Below are 18,483 nucleotides of genomic sequence, written 5' to 3'. Positions count from 1 at the left end.
GTAAGACAGCATGAAGGTATTAAAAAAACATTGGTTTTGTGTTTAAACATGAATACATGAATGATCCCAAAATCTAACAGCCCCCTAGCCTGGGAACTCCCCATTGGCAGGGCTCAATCCGAGGGGCGGGATAAACGGTTGTCTTTCAAATTCCCTCTGCACTCATAGCCAACCAGAGCAACGCTAGTTGATAGATTCAACTTTTGCCGTATCCGGTCGGCAAAACTCCGAACGCATCTTCCTTTTTTAAGAATGACTTCAGTGCTTAACTCCAAGTCTTCCAGAGTCGCGGCCAAAGCCGATTCGAAAGACCGCTGTTTGCCAGCAGCAGCAGCCATCTTCCTTGTTTTCAAGTAGCAGGGAATTCACACAGAACTGTCACAACTCTGCCGCCCTTATGTTAAGCCCGCCTACCGACTCTATAAACGATGTGATTGGCCTGACCAGAATTTGGTTTTTCCAGGACTGACCCTGGCTGCAAATTACATTTGCTGCCGCTAGGGTGCGTCTAGATTTCTAGGCTAACAGCCCCCAGCCATTGAACAGGAGCCCAACTTAAAACGTACTTCACAACTCTGTGTTGAATCCCATACAACACCACGTGATTTTATCACGTGATCAGCATGTACTTTTTATCTCACGATGGCTGCTGTCGGTTTACTTTCAGTCGTCGGTGCAGGTGAGAGAAGAGCCGTTGATCATGGCTGAGGATGTGACCGTGTCAGAGGAGACTTTAACAAGCGCTCTGACTCTGTTGGTCAACGTGAGCAAAGTCCTCCTGCAGACAGCCAAGCAGGACGCAGAAGGTAGGACAGATTGAGAAGGATGTGTTTAGTAGTGACAGACTTCGTTGAAAGTTTGAACCTTTTAATGTCTTTTGTAGCCAAAATAAAAAAGGTATAGACACCACCTTATGGCTTCTACGTAGAGTGAATTGTTTTTGTCTTATGAGTAATTCGGCTTACAGAAGACAAAGTAGGATTTCATTGTATTCTTTAATAATGATGTACGTGCGTAATACACCGTGAGAGGGCTGTAGTAATAACATGGCAACCAATAACAAAAGGCAAGATTTTACTCCAATTCGTGTTCCTAATTATGTTATATGCACGCCGAATTGAAGAAGAGATATGATTAATTCGGGTATGATGTATAGATTAGTTTTATTATGTATGCATTGTTCCCAACAAGCACAACATAATTAAAATGCATGAAAATGTAATTGAAGTCCGCGGTTACATTTTTATTACGTCAAGATAAAACATCAAATCTAGTTTAAATGAATCGAATGACATACGTTTTAAGCTGCAGCTGCATTTTTTTTATCATTTTGATCACCCACAGTTACATGTAATTAATTATGATTTAACAAGTCTTGAATATTTCATAAGCTGGCTAAATTGTAGGTGTTGTAATGCAGGGGCGATTCTAGGATCAGACCTTTAGGGGGGCTCAGCCCCTAACGAGAATGTGATACAGTGCCTTGCAAACTCCTGCTCTCCCTCTGACAGATCAGATAGAGACTCAGCCAAAAGCTTGAGTCTGGCACAACAACCTCCGATTGGCCAACGCTACGTTTGGCCAATCGCGTGCGCGAGACGTAATATGTCTCCATAACAGCAGGCGGCGCTAATCTGTATTGTCGCCCAAAAAATGAAAACTGGTAGCTGATTGGAAGAACACGTCACGTGGGTCTGGCTGCCCTGGATTTTACAACCGGGCATAATGGTGGCTTCATTCGGAATAGGATCTCATATTTTACGAAGATAGTTCACCGAGTTAACCGAACGTGTTTCTGAAAACATTTTAAGCGAGAAATAGGCCATGCAGTTGCTGAATCTGTCTTCATTTCAGATCGACAAAGGTCAGTTTAAAAGTCAGATTGTGAGAGGCGTTAGTCAGGCTCATCCCGCTCGTCATTTCCGGGTTAGCGCTCCACCAACCAGATTGGCCATTGAGTCCGACTGCCCGCCTTCCGATTCAACATGTCAAATCGGCCCAAATGAAGGCCGACGGTCCCTCCACCGGACGACGGCACGGAACACACCGAACAGACTCGAGTCACTGACCTCGCCAGACTGTCCGACGGACGATTATCGGGTTGGTGTGTCAGGGCCTTAACAGACAAGTTCGCAAACTCTCACTTAAAGCACCAAAATTGATTTAAAAAATAATTATTATAATTTTTAGGGGGGCTAAGATGACATTTTTTTGAGCTTGAGCCCCCTAAAAAGGGTCTAAAATTGCCTATGTTGTAATGTAAGTCTTGCTTATTGCCTACACAGTGACATGACACATATCGTCCTGACCAATAACTATGTCCCTTTGTTCTCACACAGACTCCCTGGAGACGTTTGTCCCGGATAAGATCACCACTCTACTCGGCCTGATGGCAGCGGGAACAGACTTCTACAAAAGGTGAGGTGCTCTCAACACCTGCTGCAACATTTTTGCAATGTCACTGGCTAAAGTATAATTCAGTCAGTCCGCTGTTTTAATAAAAAATGTTTTTTATATTTGTATGCTGTGAAGTAATTGTGTGTTTTGTGGCTGTTGAGCAGCCTCGGAGTGAAGAAGAAGAGTGAAGCTGAGGACCTTTGGCAGAAGTCTTATCAGTGAGTATGAGTATACAATCATATTAAATGATGATAATAGTAACAATGAACAAATGTATATCGTATTGGTATAACAGTGGGAAAATGTACTTATAATTTATAGTTCAGCTGTGGTAATGTGACTGAGACATGTTGAGTCTCAGTTAATTGACGTACCATAAAGGTTGTTATTGGCAAGTGCAATAGATAATAAGTATTGGGTAAAAAGACGTAATTTTTTTTTTGCGCAGGTGGTTCGTGTTTGAGGAGTTTTTTATGGGTTACTTACTGACGGTTTCTACAGGCTTTTTTTTATAATTTCCAGGCATGTCATCATTCCCTTTGGAAGATGGCACATTCTTATGTTTGTGGTAAAACAATATAAGGAGTTTATTGAGGCAAAACAGTGAGGAAACAAACAAGGGTGCCGTCTACATTAAACCAAACAAAATGCACACAAAAAAATAGATTAGAACACAGATATCAGGTGTGGGAGAAAATAGCGATGTGGCAATATGTCATCGGAATCAGAATCAATATCAGAAATACTTCCCAGGGGGAAATTATTTTTGTTACCACTCCAGGTATACAAACAACATATACAAACAACATATATTATTCAGACTTTTAACATATATATTAAAAACAAATATAAAGAAATAATATATACAATATGAAATGTACAGTGTTAATGTGCAAATAGTCCTTATATATAAATATAGTCCTTCGTGCTATATGAAAAGGAAATACCATTGCGTCTTGAACTTTGACCGTGTTGCTCATATGTGCTGTGCAAACGATTGCGGGTCAGAACAGCCAAAAAAAGCATGCTGGCTTTCATACTGCAAAATCTGACTGGATACAGTAGCACATCCTGGTACTTTTGGCATACTGCAGTTGACATATTATGTATTGGGACATACTAAATCTTTTTCTGGCATACTAAATAGTATGGTAGTATGGGTATTGGAACGCAGGGTCTGTGTCCCATGATGGACTAAATGCTGTTCCACACACTTCACATCCTTTTTTAGTTAATAATGTCATAAATAAAGCTTGCTGTTGATGCCTCTTTATCAAAGAACTCTTGTAATTTTTCCAGCCATGCAGCAGTGAGAGAGCAGGTGGAGGAACTTCTGCAGCTGGAGGTCTGTGTGTGTGAAATTTTTTTTCTTTTTTTCACATTTTTATTTAGTTTATAAATTTTGCATATCATGACTACAGCAGTAAACAACCAGATTCAAAGATATATTTTACACGCTGCATGCAGAGAAGATTGGGGTCCACACCAATACTGCGTACTGTGGTTTGATGTCAATATAATGAAAGCCTAAATTTCAATTCTATTTCCTCATTATATTCTACTCATGCAGAGTGCGTATAGTTTTACAATTCAGTAATAAATCAACAGAAATTGTGTCCACATGGGTTCCTGCAATAAAATTAGTATCATAGTATCATTCGATTAGGTCTGTGGCATTAAAACATTTTATTAAACTGACATAAATAAAATTAATTTAGACTTTAATGCTTTGTGCTTGTTAGCTTAGAAAAATAGCACTGGATTACATCTTGTCCAGTTTTTGTTATTCTCCATTTTAATAATTATTTAGAAATAATCAAACTAGTCTATGATTTATTGTGTGTGTGTGTGTGTGTGTGTGTGGATATAGAGTGAGTGGGACTCCTTCCTGGAGAGTGTGGACAGAGGTCTGCAGACACCATACGGACAGCTGGCAGGAGGACAGATAGCAGACAGCCTGAGCCCTGATACTGCGTTCACTGATGGACGGAGTGGAAAGTGAGTTCACACTGTCGGTCACAACCATAGACTGTATAAAATATAGACGTAGTATCCGTGATGTCACCCATGGGTTTCTGAAGAGCCCAAATCAAGCTCAGAGTGGGCGGCCTCCAGTGGCTCCAGCTGTCGCCATCTTGGCAGCATCTGACTCACCTAACTCCTGGCTAATCCCAAGGAGGTAAGCTTCTCCTCGGACCGCGAACCTCCTATGGCGCCATTTTGATGCTAGCAAGTCATCCCCTCTCGTTGGCATTCCATTGACTGCCATTAATTTTGACGTCACTTTGACAGTGAATAACTTTACATCTGAAGCGTTTAAAGACTTTATTTGTTCATTGTTTATTTCTAAAGAAACACGACAATGTATAAAAGGCTCCATTACCTTGTATCTCACGTTATGGCTCCGTAGCAGACGTTTTTATAAAAATAGGCTAACGATTGTGTCATAACCACGCGACTTACTGTCGCATAGTAGAGGAATCACCGTATAGTACAGGAGAAGCTCGCAGGCAGTTTCGTCTCACATTAGCTGTTTAAGTGTAATTACTAATGTTAACTAGCATTTTAGTTAGCAATAATTAGCCTGTGCCTATGTTATCTCCTTACATATACCTACGCTCTCCGTCTCTGCTAGATTGGGAATGATTGAGATTTCTCTTGGCACAGCTACCAGAAGACATACAACTTTCAGACACGTTGCTCACGTCACATTTACGTCGTCTGTCTCAGTTGGAGGCTGCGCAGTAACACTAGCCATCACCAGAAAAGTGCTTCTAATGGCCTTCACTGGTCTCCGTCCAGAGCAACGGGATCTGTTGGTCCATTATGTATATGTCAATGGCTAATCCAAATATGGGTGCGGAGGTGGAGCGTGGATGGAGCTGAGGCAGGGTGAATGAAGCCTACAGTCTTTGCTTGCCTCCTGTGACGGCAGCCACCTGTCAATCTAAGCGGCACGCCATTAATTATGCATAACTTTAGGCCTGAATATCAAACGGGTGAGTAATAAAAAAATTAACTACCCCCACAGTTGTCTTGAAGGGTTAACTTAGCTATAGAGACCAAAACTGTGTTTAAAGGGATGGTTCAGAGTAATTTCACCCTAGGGTCCTTTGCACCATGATCTCGAGCCAAACAAACGAGGAGCTACAACTAATGGAGGAGAATCGGAGAGCTAGCTAGCTAGCAGCGGTAGCAACAGAGAAAAGAAGCCATCAGGCAAGTGTTATTTAAATAAGCTCCTGGTGTACTTACAAACTTTCCAATGCCTCGTTTTATGAGTACAGAACCTATTTGTACTACTGTAGAAGTTTGGTACCATTCCGGGTATTATTAGTGGGGTAATTTATGAGATATATCTTTGGCTCCATTAGCGCCTGCACTAAGCCATTTGGCTCATAGCGCTAATTCGACCAATGTACGACCAAGGGAAAAAAGCTTCTGGGGGGGTGTTTGGCTCGAGGTCATGGTGCAAAGGACCCTAGGGTGAAATTACTCCGAACCATCCCTTTTAATCCTGCTGTAAAGTTGGGCATTTTAACATTGGGGTCTATGGGGAATGACTCCCTTTTGAAACCAGCCTCAAGTGGCCATTCGATTAACTGCAATTTTGGACACTTCCGCATTGGCTTCATTATTCAGCACCAGCAAAGGTTGCCTCTTTTTAAGAATGTAATTGAATCAAGTTGTGTTGTGTGATTATTGTTTGAAGGAGCGTGACTCTGGGTCAGTTCCTGGGTCAGGGTCAGAAGCTGCTGCTGGTCCTCATAAGACATTTCGGATGACTGCCGTGACGAGACCACGTGGCCGAGCTGGAGGCCAGTCAGGTCAGTTAACCTTCAATCTGATCGTAATTATTCATTCTTAGAGGGGAAAAACAAGTTTTGATTTAACAAGGAGTTATGTGCTGGGCTAATTCTTGGCCAGGAGCAGTGACTTCATAAGCTCAGATAACCGGCCGCTTAGCTTCATACTTTCCATACACACATGAAAGTGATATCGATCTCATCTCTGCAAGAAAGCACATAAGAAAGCGTTTTCCAAAATGTTGAACTATTCCTTTAACCATGTGGACTCCTACAGCTTTTATGTCTCTGCTCTGGCTACAAAGGGGTCCAAACATGTTTCCATGGCCTTGCAGCCACTGCTCATTTACTTATTTATATCAATAAAGTACTTGCAGTTAAAGAAAAATGTGGAAAAACTAATATGACAGATCATCATGAAGCTTCTTAGGCTTGGAATCAATTTTCATATTTCATTTTCTTTCATTTTGTGTCTCTGTAGGCTCTCCTGGAGGCTCGGTCAGTGCGGGTCTTAGTGGTTTCTTTTGGCGGTGTGGAGGGGGCTCAGGTGTGGCGGGAGCAGACTGGATGTACCTTCGACATGCTGCTGGATCCACAGAGAAAGGTCAGGAAAAAAACAGTGGCTCCTAGAAAACCAGAGATGCTCTCACTTTTAACTGTCACACATTTCATCACCCGTACACTTTCACTGTTACATTGAATGCAGTATAGCGGTGGATGAATAATGTCTTTGTCATCATGTATTTTTCTTTTGTTTTCTGTGTTTGTTTTGTCAATGTATATGTCACCATTATGTGTACCTTTTTAATTTACAGTGAATGAGTGCTGTATGACTGCTGGCTGTCTCTGTTAGTCCTATGTCACCTGCCTAGGGGACTGCAGATGAAAAGTAGTCATTTTTACTAATTCTTTTACATGGTGTTTTTTATACAACAATGTTCATAAATATGCATGGTCCCTATCAAATAAACCAATAAAAATAAAATAAAATAATCAACTGACTAAAACCCAGTTAATTTAAATAACATAAGGAAATTCTAAAAAAAACAAACAAACAGGATTTGTCTTGTTCTATAAAATAAAATTAATCAGATTATAGCAGATTAAATCTGTGTCTGCATTATATAATATTGCTTATATATTTATATTTAGTGCCGGTGGGCCGGTGCGTGAAACTAGAAATTGCTGTGACTCGGCACAAACAAGCTGAGGGAACCAGAGGAATTAGCATCCGTTTGATGATGTGTCCTGAAAGCCCAGTAAGCTAGCGCCTCCAAAACATTCATTCTGAAAAGTCAACCACCAGATGTTAGCAGATGTAAGATGGAAAGCAGAAGATTTTCCACATGCCACAGAAGCGATTGTCAATCATGATGTGTGTGTGTGTAGAATACTTTTCATATTGCTGAATCTAAAGCCGATGTTTTTGTTATTCCTTGTGCTTTTGATTGTAAAAAAAAAAAAACTGCCAAACTGTGTTTCTGCAGAAAAGGGTGCACTTTTCTCACACAGCAGATGTTGTCGCTGCCACAGGTATACAGGAATTTTGGCCTTGGCTCGTCCTACGCCAAGGTGATGAGGTTTGGCTGCCTGCTGAAGTACTCCGAGTACGGAGCTGTGGAAAGAGACTTCCCCGACGTCCCCTCTCACCTGCTGGAAGATATGTACCAGGTACAAATGGACGACACAGCAAAAACTTTACAATGAGGTGCTAATGTAAGGGCCTGAATCAGTGACGTAAACCAAGGAAATATCTGCCAAACTTCAGGGCCGGATTTATGTGCGTTGGGACTCTGGGGCAATAATTAGCTGCTGGACCCCTTTATTAACTCCTCGTTACCCCCCTTCTCTTTGCTGTGCATAGTAATCCTGTCTTTCCAAATTGAGAGAAAAGACTTTGGTTTATAACTGCCTGATTCTGATTTGACCAACAAGGAAACCCCTGAAGTCAAATGCAGAAACTTTTAAAAAGTAAGTTCTTAAAGTAAGCGCAGTTATCAGTAGCATTACTATATATTTATATATATTACAATGTTAACAACTAAATCTCAAAACAAATAACGAATAATAAAGAAAATTCTTGGTTACAGTTTAAAACACAAGAAGAATGTCATCATTTGTTTAAAATATAATGTAATATAATAATTGTTTTAATACTTTAGGGCTCAATAACAGACAGTATGGCTCGTTAGGATGGACGTGATAGTAAAGGTAGTCTATATCCATGACGTTCCACTTCCGGGATTGCTCCGGGAAAGCACTCCCCTTTGCATGCGATTGAGTGATTTGATTCATTTTTATATAAAAAGTATTGAATAACACCGATTTAATGCGTTTATATTTTTTTCAGATGGGAGGTGACTTTTTGCTGGATGACACAGGGAGGGTCCTTCTTTCTCACCCGTCTAAAAACCCAATGGACAGGCCGAGTGTGAAAGCCGTCCTGCAGGCCGTGGAGCCTTCAGGCTGCTCTCTGTAAAGAAACTACAAGCTGTCAAAGATATGTGAACATTAGAGACACTCAGCCTGGGTGTTGATCAGGGGGTTTAAGTGGTTACATTTTTTTTTCACATCACTGAGGAAGAGCAGCTCTTTGACTCACGTTTATGACGTCACGTCTCGCACTCATGACACCATGAAGAGGTGTGACCGATGCACAACTGTAAGCAAGGACAACTGATCTCCTTTGTTGTGTTAGTGTTGTGAGGGGAGCATTTTTAAATAAATGAGTGGATTACAGTGTAATTCAATATAAAGATACTATTATATAATACCAATGGTATTTAACTTTAAAAAAAAACGGCATTTCTTAAGGCTTTACTTTAAAGATGCATTTAGCAGCAGATTTTGGTGGCCCTAAGTGGCAGTGAGAGGTAACATTTGGAAGGGACAAATTACTACTTTACCCAGAAATCATGCAACATGACGTTACCACTGCCTACTTCAGGAAACATATTTTCCTCCATGTGACTGGTCTAGAGCTTAGATCGGGCCCAAAAAATCAAGCCCGACCCTACCCGAGCCCCTGCACGTTGTGTCCGAGCCCGGCCCAACACATTAACTGTAATTATGAGCCCGAGCCCGATTTAAACCCGACAATTTTTTAATACGTGGGCCGTTATAACTGACGTTCTCAACTACAATTCCGAGTTGTTTGAACTACAGAAATCTGTTTAGAATTATCTTAATAAATAGCGGTAATGTAACATGGACGAAGCATGTAAACTGCGCTGTTTGTTTATTCAGAATGGAATGGATCGCAAATGGATCCGAATGAAGAAACGTAAAAAAAACCTCGACCCTAGCTCCCTCAGCTGAATAGTATGGGTAACAGATCAAGGCAGCAACATAATCAAAGCCTTGGAACCATATAGGAGACTTTCTTGTCTCGATCACCTAATTAATACTGTCCTTCGCCACGGTCTGCATGCTGACGCACTGGCCGACAACAGTGCTGCAGATGGGGGAGACACGATGTAGCACAGTTTACCTCACACTCAAGTCAGTGCAGGACATAGCCTACACCCAGAGCTACGGGAGAAGCTGGAGAGGCTTGCTCCCCACCGAATAAGGCTAATAAGTAATGATTAAAAAAAACACAAATACTTGATCAAGGGCCCGGCCCGGCCCGATCATGGGTCGGGTCCAGTTCGGGCTTGGGCTCTGGCAGAGAATGTAAACTCTAGACTGGTCAGGGTAGAGATGAAAGCTGCAGCTGCATCCTTTTTGATTCTAATTTAATCTTTTATATACAATATAATACAGTTTAGATAATACTGCACTTTGTGATTTTAGAAAAGTAGAAGCAATATATAATTGCTGCTGTGCTACAAATCTGATCTGTTCGTATCTATGAATAATATAAGCAAATATGAACTGTGAGCAGCTTGATGTTAAAGTCACTCAGGATGATAAAGATTTCTGATGAGCAGGGCTATGTATCAAACCTTAGACTGGAAATTAGCCTTGGCTATGAATCCTAAATGCAACACATCTGTATCATGTCACTGTAAGTTGTTGCATGTTTTTTTTTTTTTTTTTTGCATCGTCCCTTACAAATCAACTCGTACATAAAAAAAAAAAAAAGCGTTTTTGTTACTGACTGAAATGCATCCGTAGCACAGAATGTTGGAAAATGTCGTAGAATATCTGGTCAGTGATTTTGTTCTCTTATTATTTGATCAGATTGTTCCCGATTTATATCCACATCTTCCAAAAACAAAAATGTATTTAGACAAAGTTCTTGTACCGTTGTATGTTTTCAGCAACATTAAACATTTAAGAACTTTGGTTTCTTTTGTCAAATAAAAAAGTAGAAAAAATGTCTATTTCCCAAAGTAAGGTATCAAAAAAGTATCATTTTTTTATCAGCACTGTATCGAAACATTTCACATTTTACCTACTGAACATTTCTTGACTGATCAGAAAATCATGTGGTAAACCACGTCGCCTTTAGGAAAGATTTTTGAAAAACATTTACGTTACGTACATTTTTTTTTATGTACAACTCTTGTTTTACATAGCCACAGTCAGACTCTGATTCAGGATACATTTACATACTGAAAATGGTCCATTTTTGGGGTGAAAGGAGGACTCAGAAGTAAGATCTAAAATGTTTTGGCCAGAGATGTTTGAAGAATCAGCTGTTTAACCAGACTTTGTTAAACTATATCCAAAGCTCACAAGTAACAGAGAAGCACTGCCTAATACCTGTTAAGCCCAAACACACATTGATTTATATCTTCAAGAGGTTCAGTATGTGCTGATTCTGAAGAAAGTGCCTCCACTTTTCATGTTTTCCCTTTTTTTTTTTTTTTTTTTTTTGGAAAACATTGAACAAATATTTAGAATTCCAGGTGTGAAATCACAGCAGATTCCTACATTCATATCACCACAGTTGCATGAATAATATAATATTTATAATACCAACATAATCTGATGAAGTCAGTAACTTAAATAGCAATACATTAATTTGTGCGCATTTGAGTTTTACCTTAAAAACTTAAATACTGTGAAATATTTTCATGGCAAATGTTTTTACCCTACATACTGACACTACTTCAACACTGCTACACTAATTGCATATAGAAATGAAGTAATACTTGACATTTATATTAAAACACATTAGGTTTCATATGGAGAGTTTAAGACTGAATACAACCAAAGTGTAACGTGTCTTTTAAAGGGCAATAAGTTATTTGAAAATATAATTGACTTTTATTTCTAATAGGGATGCACCGAATCCAGGATTATTGGGCTTTTTGACGGGGTTAGGTTTCTGCCGGAAAAAAATTTCCACCGAACTCTACGCTTGCACTAGGCGCACTACGCTGGTCGACATAATGACGCCGCCGTTGATTACGGGAAGGTGTTTATGTAGGTGGACGGTTCAATGCAGTAGGCTGTGAGAAAGTGAAAATGGAACTCGTGAGCAGAAAAAGTTGTTTGGCAGTACTTTCGGTCAAAAGAAGGCGATTCAAGTCGAACTACATGTTCGATTTGCAATGCCGATTTGTCTCGTGGTGGCAAGGACCCTCAACAATACACAACATCGCCGCTGTTAAAACATTGGCATATGAAACATCCGAAAGAATATGAGTTGTGCATGAAGGAATATACAGATAGCAGCCAAAATGCAGCAACTTCAGGTACGGCAAAGGAAGGACAGTCACAGCTAAAAACTTGTGTTAACCAGACGCATAATGTTGCCTATTCTTTTTTTTTTAAAGTTCTCTTTTATACACTGCTGTGGATGTTGTTTACTTTATTAATGTGTTTACTGTGTTAATGGACTGAGGATGGGAGTAGGATTCGGTATTCGGTTTCGGATTCGGCAGAATATTAACCACTGGATTCGGTATTGGGCTGAACCCCAAAAATCTGGATTCGGTGCATCCCTAATTTCTAATAATCAACAACTGGAGGTCAAAGTTTAAGGTAGTAGTAAGGTGGGATAAGGAGTTTGTTTTAAAGTGCCACCCTGTCATCAAACTCACACACATAGTTCATGGTCCGATCGCAGTAGTGGTCCCACCAGTCGCCATCATCTGACGACATCGCCACACAGTTCTCCCGCCTCCCTCCGTCCGGCTGGCTGGACAGGAAGTGTTTACGCCACTGGAAGTACGATACCCGAGTCCCGTCGTCGAAGAGGTACATGCCCTCAGATCGCAGGTCGTTGATGCCCAGCCATACGGGCCAGTTCCCCGGGTGGAAGAATGACTTGACATAGTCCGCAAGGGCCTCTTGCTCCTTGCGGTCGCGCGGCATTGCAATGCGGCCGCCGCGTTCCATGCACTTTCTGGACGCTCCGACGTAGTCCTCATAGCTGTTGTACACAAGATAGCATTTGTATCCCATCCTGCGGCCCTTCTGGCAACCTCAGAAGCAGAGAAAAACAAGACGGATGCTTTATCGCATGTTTAGAATTAGAGAAGACAAAAAACCTGCATAAACAGATATTTTTTTGCCCACTTGGGGGCAGCACAACAAGCTATAAACGCAAAATGTACATATTATCACCATACAAAGTTTATTGCAAACTGTTGCTTGTGTTAAACAGTAGACCCTGAGCTAAATTAGTATTAATTCTGTGTCGTGTTGGTATTAAAGTAACTCTGATACCTTCCAGTCTTCCCATCTCCTTGCGGTTGTCCTTGCTGTGCTGGTAGACCTCCTGGATGCTGTCCTCCAGCTCCCCGACTTTAGCTGCCATGTTCGTGATGGCAAACAACAAAAACAAGACATTAGAGTCAGTACAGGGCATCTTTCTGTTGATTTCTTTTTTCAAGCTAAAGAGTATAGCGGCAAATTAAACTCAATTGGATTGCACCCTTACAGCTTATTCGGGGTATTAAATGGTAATGGTCTATGGAGGACACCAAATATAGTTAATCCCATTCACTTTCTTTCATTTTAATTATTTGTTTTAATTCATCTTGCTTCATTTATCAGGTGCTATATCAATACCAATTTTGACAAATTTAAGTAGCATCTTTCTGTAGAAGAGGAAACTGCAGTTTGAGGACCGCATTTCTAGGTAGATGTAAGTCACTTCTTCATCATATATGAAGAAGTGACTCACCTTATAAGCAACGAGCTGTAACCCTAACCTTAACCTTAACCCTTCATAGCTAGCTAGCTACTTTTGTTCAGTAACTAAGGTCTTAGAAATGTGGTCCTGAAACTGCAGCTTCCTCTATTGCAGGAACATACTGTAGAATAGGTGTATTTAGAAGTATCTCACTGCTGATTTTTCACTTTTTAGCCGAGAGGGGCGCCACATTTATCCTCGATTTATCCATTTCACAATTCAACTGACTGACTTAGTAGAAATGCTGGATATAAAAAAGTGTACAAAAAGATTGGTGAAAAGGTAAAAAAAAAAAAAAAAGAAAAAAAAAAGTCCATGAAGAAAGAGAAATGTGGAAAATTTGTGCGAGAAAGTGATCGTCTTACCATCCACCCTGGTCAGACGGTCCATTAACTGGCTGACTTTAACATCCAGGGTGTAGTGACCAACATTCAGCTTGTGGATCGCCTGGTCCATACTGGCTAGTCTGGACACTGAGGAATAGAATACAGTAGTAGGGTATGATAGAGGAGACAAAGGATAGGAACAGGAAAAGAAAACATAAGAGAATCCAGCTGTGTTGCATTAATGAAATATAAACTAGTAGTGTGATTATTTAAAGTCCAGTGATAAGTCTAATAGTTATTATTTAGACTAAAATATGATGCAGATATTTTAGATATTTCCCACATCAATGTCACAGTGTTTGTATAAAGGAAGCTTTAAACCTGAACTGAGACTCACAGACATAGTTGTATGAGTTTTCAAAGTCTGACACTGAGCTGGTTGGCTCTGGTTCAGGCTCTGGAAGACTATCAGGAACGTCCCCTCTCGCCTTCTTCACCTCTGGCAGGGATGCCTGACACACACACACACACACACACACAAACAGAGACACAGACACATAAACACAGACAGCGAGAGAGAGAGAGAGGGTGGGAGAGAGAGAAATCACAATGTCAACATTTCTAAGATGCTGTTTTCACATATAAAACCAAACCAAGCTTCCCCACAACCAATCAAAAACAAGCTATCCGATGCAAATTACCTCCCCGTGCACATCTGGACCTGTCTCATTTCATTTCAAAATCTCAATGTTCTAACAGGAGAAACAAGTTTCAGCGAATCGAAGCATAACATTTAGCAAAATTATCTTAATGTTTATTATCTTTTGCTCGATTTAGCTCGACCTGACTCCCTCCTACACACACGTACAGTACATACATTAAGAGCATTGTGAATGGATACAGTGTTTTACCCAAAGAAACAGGCATGCAACAGTGACAGCAACATCTCCATTAATCGTTTTTAGTTTTAAGTTAATTGAGTCCAACACACAAACTGTCCTGACCTGGCTTGGTGTAGCATCGGCCGTCCCTGTAGGAACACACACACTCAGAGAACATAAACACAGGAGAGCGAGTGAGGTGGCAGCCGGTCCCATTTTCTGCTTCCTAATAACTCTGCTTTTACTTCGGCAGCAAAACTCTCTCTGAGTCTCTCTCTCTCTCTCTCTCCACTGTCTCTCTCTCTCTTTCACTCCTCTTTCCCTCCTGACCCTTGTACTTCCCCCAGAGATTTGATCCAGGACTCAGTAAAGCAGGAGCAGCAACAGGAATCTCCCATTAGAAATATGACTGAGAGAAAACACACAGAAGCTGCAGATATTTCAAAAGAAACACAATTTAAAAATCACATCCCAGTGCTCTGCCTGCTGTCTCTTCTCTCTCTGCCTTGTTCAGGATGCCTCTCCTCTCTTGCCAAACAACAGGAAAGCTCTTTGTTTTTGCTCCCACCTCCCATTTCCACTCTTTGTGTGAACAGCAGTTTTGCAAAGGCCGGAACACATCACAGGTAATGCACTTTTAAGGCATTTTAAAGGGTTTTATTTTAGCCAAAGGATAATCTCACTGTCCAAAAAGCCTAAGCCTAGCCTAAGACAGAGAGGACTTTTATCGACCCATAAAGGAGCATTTCATCACTGTCCAAAATGACCAAATATCTTCAAAATGTAATTTGCTAAGAAAAAAAAACAGCCCTGTTCTCAATATTGTGACAATGCATTTTCATTCAGTTTATCCATTTTTAAATGACCAGCTTAAGAAGGAGGATAGTTTTGTCAACCCATTAAGGAACACTTCATCCTTCAGGCAACCAGCAGTGTAAAGAAAAAACAATTCAATGGTCAGTGAAACATCTATAAGTTTAATGGTCATAACTCAACCAACCCAACTCAAGATCTACTTACTGTGTTTTTCTGCCGTTTTCACCAGTATGATGTATCAGTGGTTGTAGTTTTCTCAGTTGCCATGGAGATGGACCTGTTAACAAAAGAGCCCTGTGGCCGTTATGATTTTCTCTATAGCACTTGAGGACATCTTGTCTGTGTTGAAATAAATATTTGGCATGAAAGTTTACTCATGATGTTTGACAAAACTCCCGTCAAACTACTATTTACAAGGAGGAGGAGAAGGAACTTTCATGCCTGATGTTCAAATTGCATGTTGTTTACTGTAAGTATTTATTTATGGCTTAAATGTTGGCTGAATTCGGTTGCAGATAGAAAACACTGCATGCCTCTTACACATGAGCACAGTGTGGTCATAAACTCACTGGCATGCATGCACATACACGCACTCACACACGCACACACACGCACACATGCACGCACGCACACACACACACACACGCACACACACACACACACACACACACACACACACACACACACACACACACACACACACATCCCTTGTTTTGGGCTGAATATCAGGCCTGCTTTAATATAAATAATAATTATAAATAAATCAGTGGTAAGGCCATTATGGAGTTATAATCTATTCAGGGGAAATTATGACATACTGTACAATAAAAAGTAAAGTGTGTGTGTGTGTGTGCGTGCGTGTGTGCGTGTGTGTGAGGCATGCCAGTTAAAATGCCACAAGAATTTAGCAGAGTCTTCCAGGGAAGCCGAGGCAGGGCTCTGGGATCTGGGACTGGGAGGAGCTCAGACTGGGAGCGTCTGCTTTCAGCAAAGAGGGACTGATGTGTTTGAATCTGCAGGACGGCTGCACATACACAGCTGTACACAACAAAGTCCAAAACCACAAACTTTTTACAGACTTCAATTTGGATCCAAACAAGGGACTGGGAAAAGGTGTTTATTCTTGTTTTGACCTTGGTGGTTCCTGATGATTTCCCACTGTGAACAATGAAAGCAAACTAGGGCTGAAATGATTGGTGCTTAGTCAATCAACAGAAAATGAATCAGAAACTATTTTGATAATCAGTTAATCGTTTAAGTAAAAATACCAAAATCTTCCAAGTCCAGCGTCTGTGACAATTTCCAGCTTTTCTTTGAATTATGTGTTTTTAGATTTTGGACTGCTCATCGAACAATAAAACCCAATTTGAAAGAATAGCTGATAACGAAAATAATTCTAAGTTGCAAATCTAAATCAAACTTTAAATGCTAAAACATTTTCAGTTGTAGAACAAAGAATGTTTATTTAATGTATGAAAATGACATGTTAAAGTACCCCCTTAAATTCTCCGTAGTATTGCTACCCACAAGATTGTATTAAATGACATGACCATGTGTGATTACATTTGAGTAATCATACATATAATAGGACTGAAATGCAGATGTTTCCCATACTTTGATCACTAATACAACGGGGTATTCCGTCAGTACAAAAGCATGTGGATGACTTAATCACATTTCCAACTAACTGCAGATCTCTCGGACCTGCACAATGCTTCTAAAATAGGAGAAATCTTAGTCTGGTGTACAGCGAACTCAGTAGCTGTCAGAATCAGTTCAATGGTTTTATTTTCAGTTTAATAACATGTCTGAGGAGCGGGCTGCCTTATTAGCCGGCTAGACATGAGGTAACACATTAATGCTCCTGTTTCTGTTTCCGCTGTAAGTTCAATACCGTGCAATGATTTTCCTGTACCCAAACATTTGTTGCAAAAAAAATTCTGGGTGAGAGGGAACACAAAGCAGCCTTTCAGAGTGTGGAGGTGTTGGGTAGTGCTGCAGGGAGGCGGCTGGACTGGACAAAGGTGCCTCAGTTCAGCTAGGGATGATGAACACAAACATACAGTACCTTAAGGAACAACACTGATACAGGATGTATTTAGATTGAATCTGTTTATAGTTATTTTGTTCTGATGTTTAATATCTTCTCTGACCAGTTTAAAGTCCCAAAAATGTTCATATTTAGTACTTTTTATGATTGTGTTATGTACATCCAGATAAGTGAAAAGAATATAGTTCAACATTTTGGGTAATAGCTTAGCTTAGCATAAAGACTGGAAGCAGGGGTAAACAACAACTAGCCTGACACCATCTAAAACACCACCTACCTGAACCTATAAAGCTAACTGATGTGACACGTCACATCTTGTTTTTTTTCTTGTTCGTACAAAAATCTAAGTTTAAAAACGACAGTGTTTTATGAGGCTTATGTGTCAGACTATTTTTTTTTTTCAGGTGCAGTAACTTCTTTTTTGATGTGCTGCTGGTTTGGGTTTTTTTTAACCTTTGGTCAAAGCTAGGTTAGCTGCTTCCCACTTTCCAGTCTTTATGCTAAGCTACATAGCTGCAGCCTCCTGCTACTTATTCATTAGTTTTGAAAATGTTTGAACAAATCCTTTAAATTTCCTCATTTACTTTTCAGTTATAGTCAAGGTTTTGAAAGGCTGTAGTTGATTTCACCAAATTTCTTTGTTTTACAGTGCAAAATGTACTTAAGACAATCATCGACACGAAAACTACATAACCTGTAGTCATCATAATAAAAAATTATATAACATCAATAGTAGCACAGGTGGATTGGAGCACATCAGGTATTCATTAAAAAAATCCACTTCGTGTCGGTTTAACTCAGGTAGCCCTGGCTTCACAACGCATATTATGTATGAAACACAGATATGCTCTTCCTTCCTTAAATACACTCTGTGGAGTGGCTGCTTTGTGCCGGAGGGAGATGGTGGAATGAGGTCTGGTGATTCTAAACTGGGCCAATGTGTTGTTCAGCTGAACAGCACAAAGTTTCCTCTGAGCACCAGACATCCTTCCCTCCTCCTCTGCTAGATGGCATTTTGGATCTGGTAGAAATTACAGCTGGAGGGATTGATGTCATGGAGCTGAGAGGGAGGTCAACAAGAACGCAAACAATCTTCTACCGATGTTGCATTTGT

General features: G+C 40.4%; 2 protein-coding genes across 2 annotated transcripts; one reads left to right on the top strand and one right to left on the bottom strand.

Moving 5' to 3' along the window:
* The first annotated feature begins 616 nt into the window (after positions 1-616).
* On the top strand, positions 617-8,738 carry selenol (selenoprotein L). The gene is made up of 9 exons (XM_031321714.2): positions 617-806; positions 2,340-2,418; positions 2,562-2,615; positions 3,697-3,742; positions 4,268-4,395; positions 6,110-6,224; positions 6,685-6,807; positions 7,737-7,874; positions 8,554-8,738. Exons 1-9 carry the CDS (start codon positions 701-703, stop codon positions 8,680-8,682), a joined length of 918 nt encoding a protein of 305 aa, XP_031177574.1. The 5' UTR covers positions 617-700; the 3' UTR covers positions 8,683-8,738.
* Positions 8,739-11,968: 3,230 nt separating this feature from the next.
* clec11a (C-type lectin domain containing 11A) lies at positions 11,969-14,998 on the bottom strand. Its single transcript, XM_031321716.2, has 5 exons — positions 14,627-14,998; positions 14,020-14,134; positions 13,662-13,769; positions 12,828-12,911; positions 11,969-12,583 (listed from the first exon to the last, which is right to left on the bottom strand). The coding sequence occupies exons 1-5, from the start codon at positions 14,717-14,719 to the stop codon at positions 12,171-12,173; spliced, it is 813 nt and encodes a 270-aa protein (XP_031177576.1). The 5' UTR covers positions 14,720-14,998; the 3' UTR covers positions 11,969-12,170.
* Positions 14,999-18,483: the final 3,485 nt, after the last annotated feature.

Source organism: Sander lucioperca, chromosome 19 (assembly GCF_008315115.2).
Source record: "Sander lucioperca isolate FBNREF2018 chromosome 19, SLUC_FBN_1.2, whole genome shotgun sequence".
In the NCBI taxonomy this organism is placed as follows: domain Eukaryota; kingdom Metazoa; phylum Chordata; class Actinopteri; order Perciformes; family Percidae; genus Sander; species Sander lucioperca.
Note: the sequence above shows the minus strand (reverse complement) of the source record. Positions and strands in the feature narration are given on the sequence as shown.

Coding starts and splice junctions, on each gene's coding strand:
- clec11a (XM_031321716.2), bottom strand. CDS start 14,719: ATGGGACCGGCTGCCACCTCACTCGCTCTCCTGTGTTTATGTTCTCTG. Junction 12,912..13,661: donor CCGTCTGACCAGGGTGGATG/GTAAGACGATCA, acceptor CGAACATGGCAG/CTAAAGTCGGGGAGCTGGAG. Junction 12,584..12,827: donor GGAGATGGGAAGACTGGAAG/GTATCAGAGTTA, acceptor TCTGCTTCTGAG/GTTGCCAGAAGGGCCGCAGG.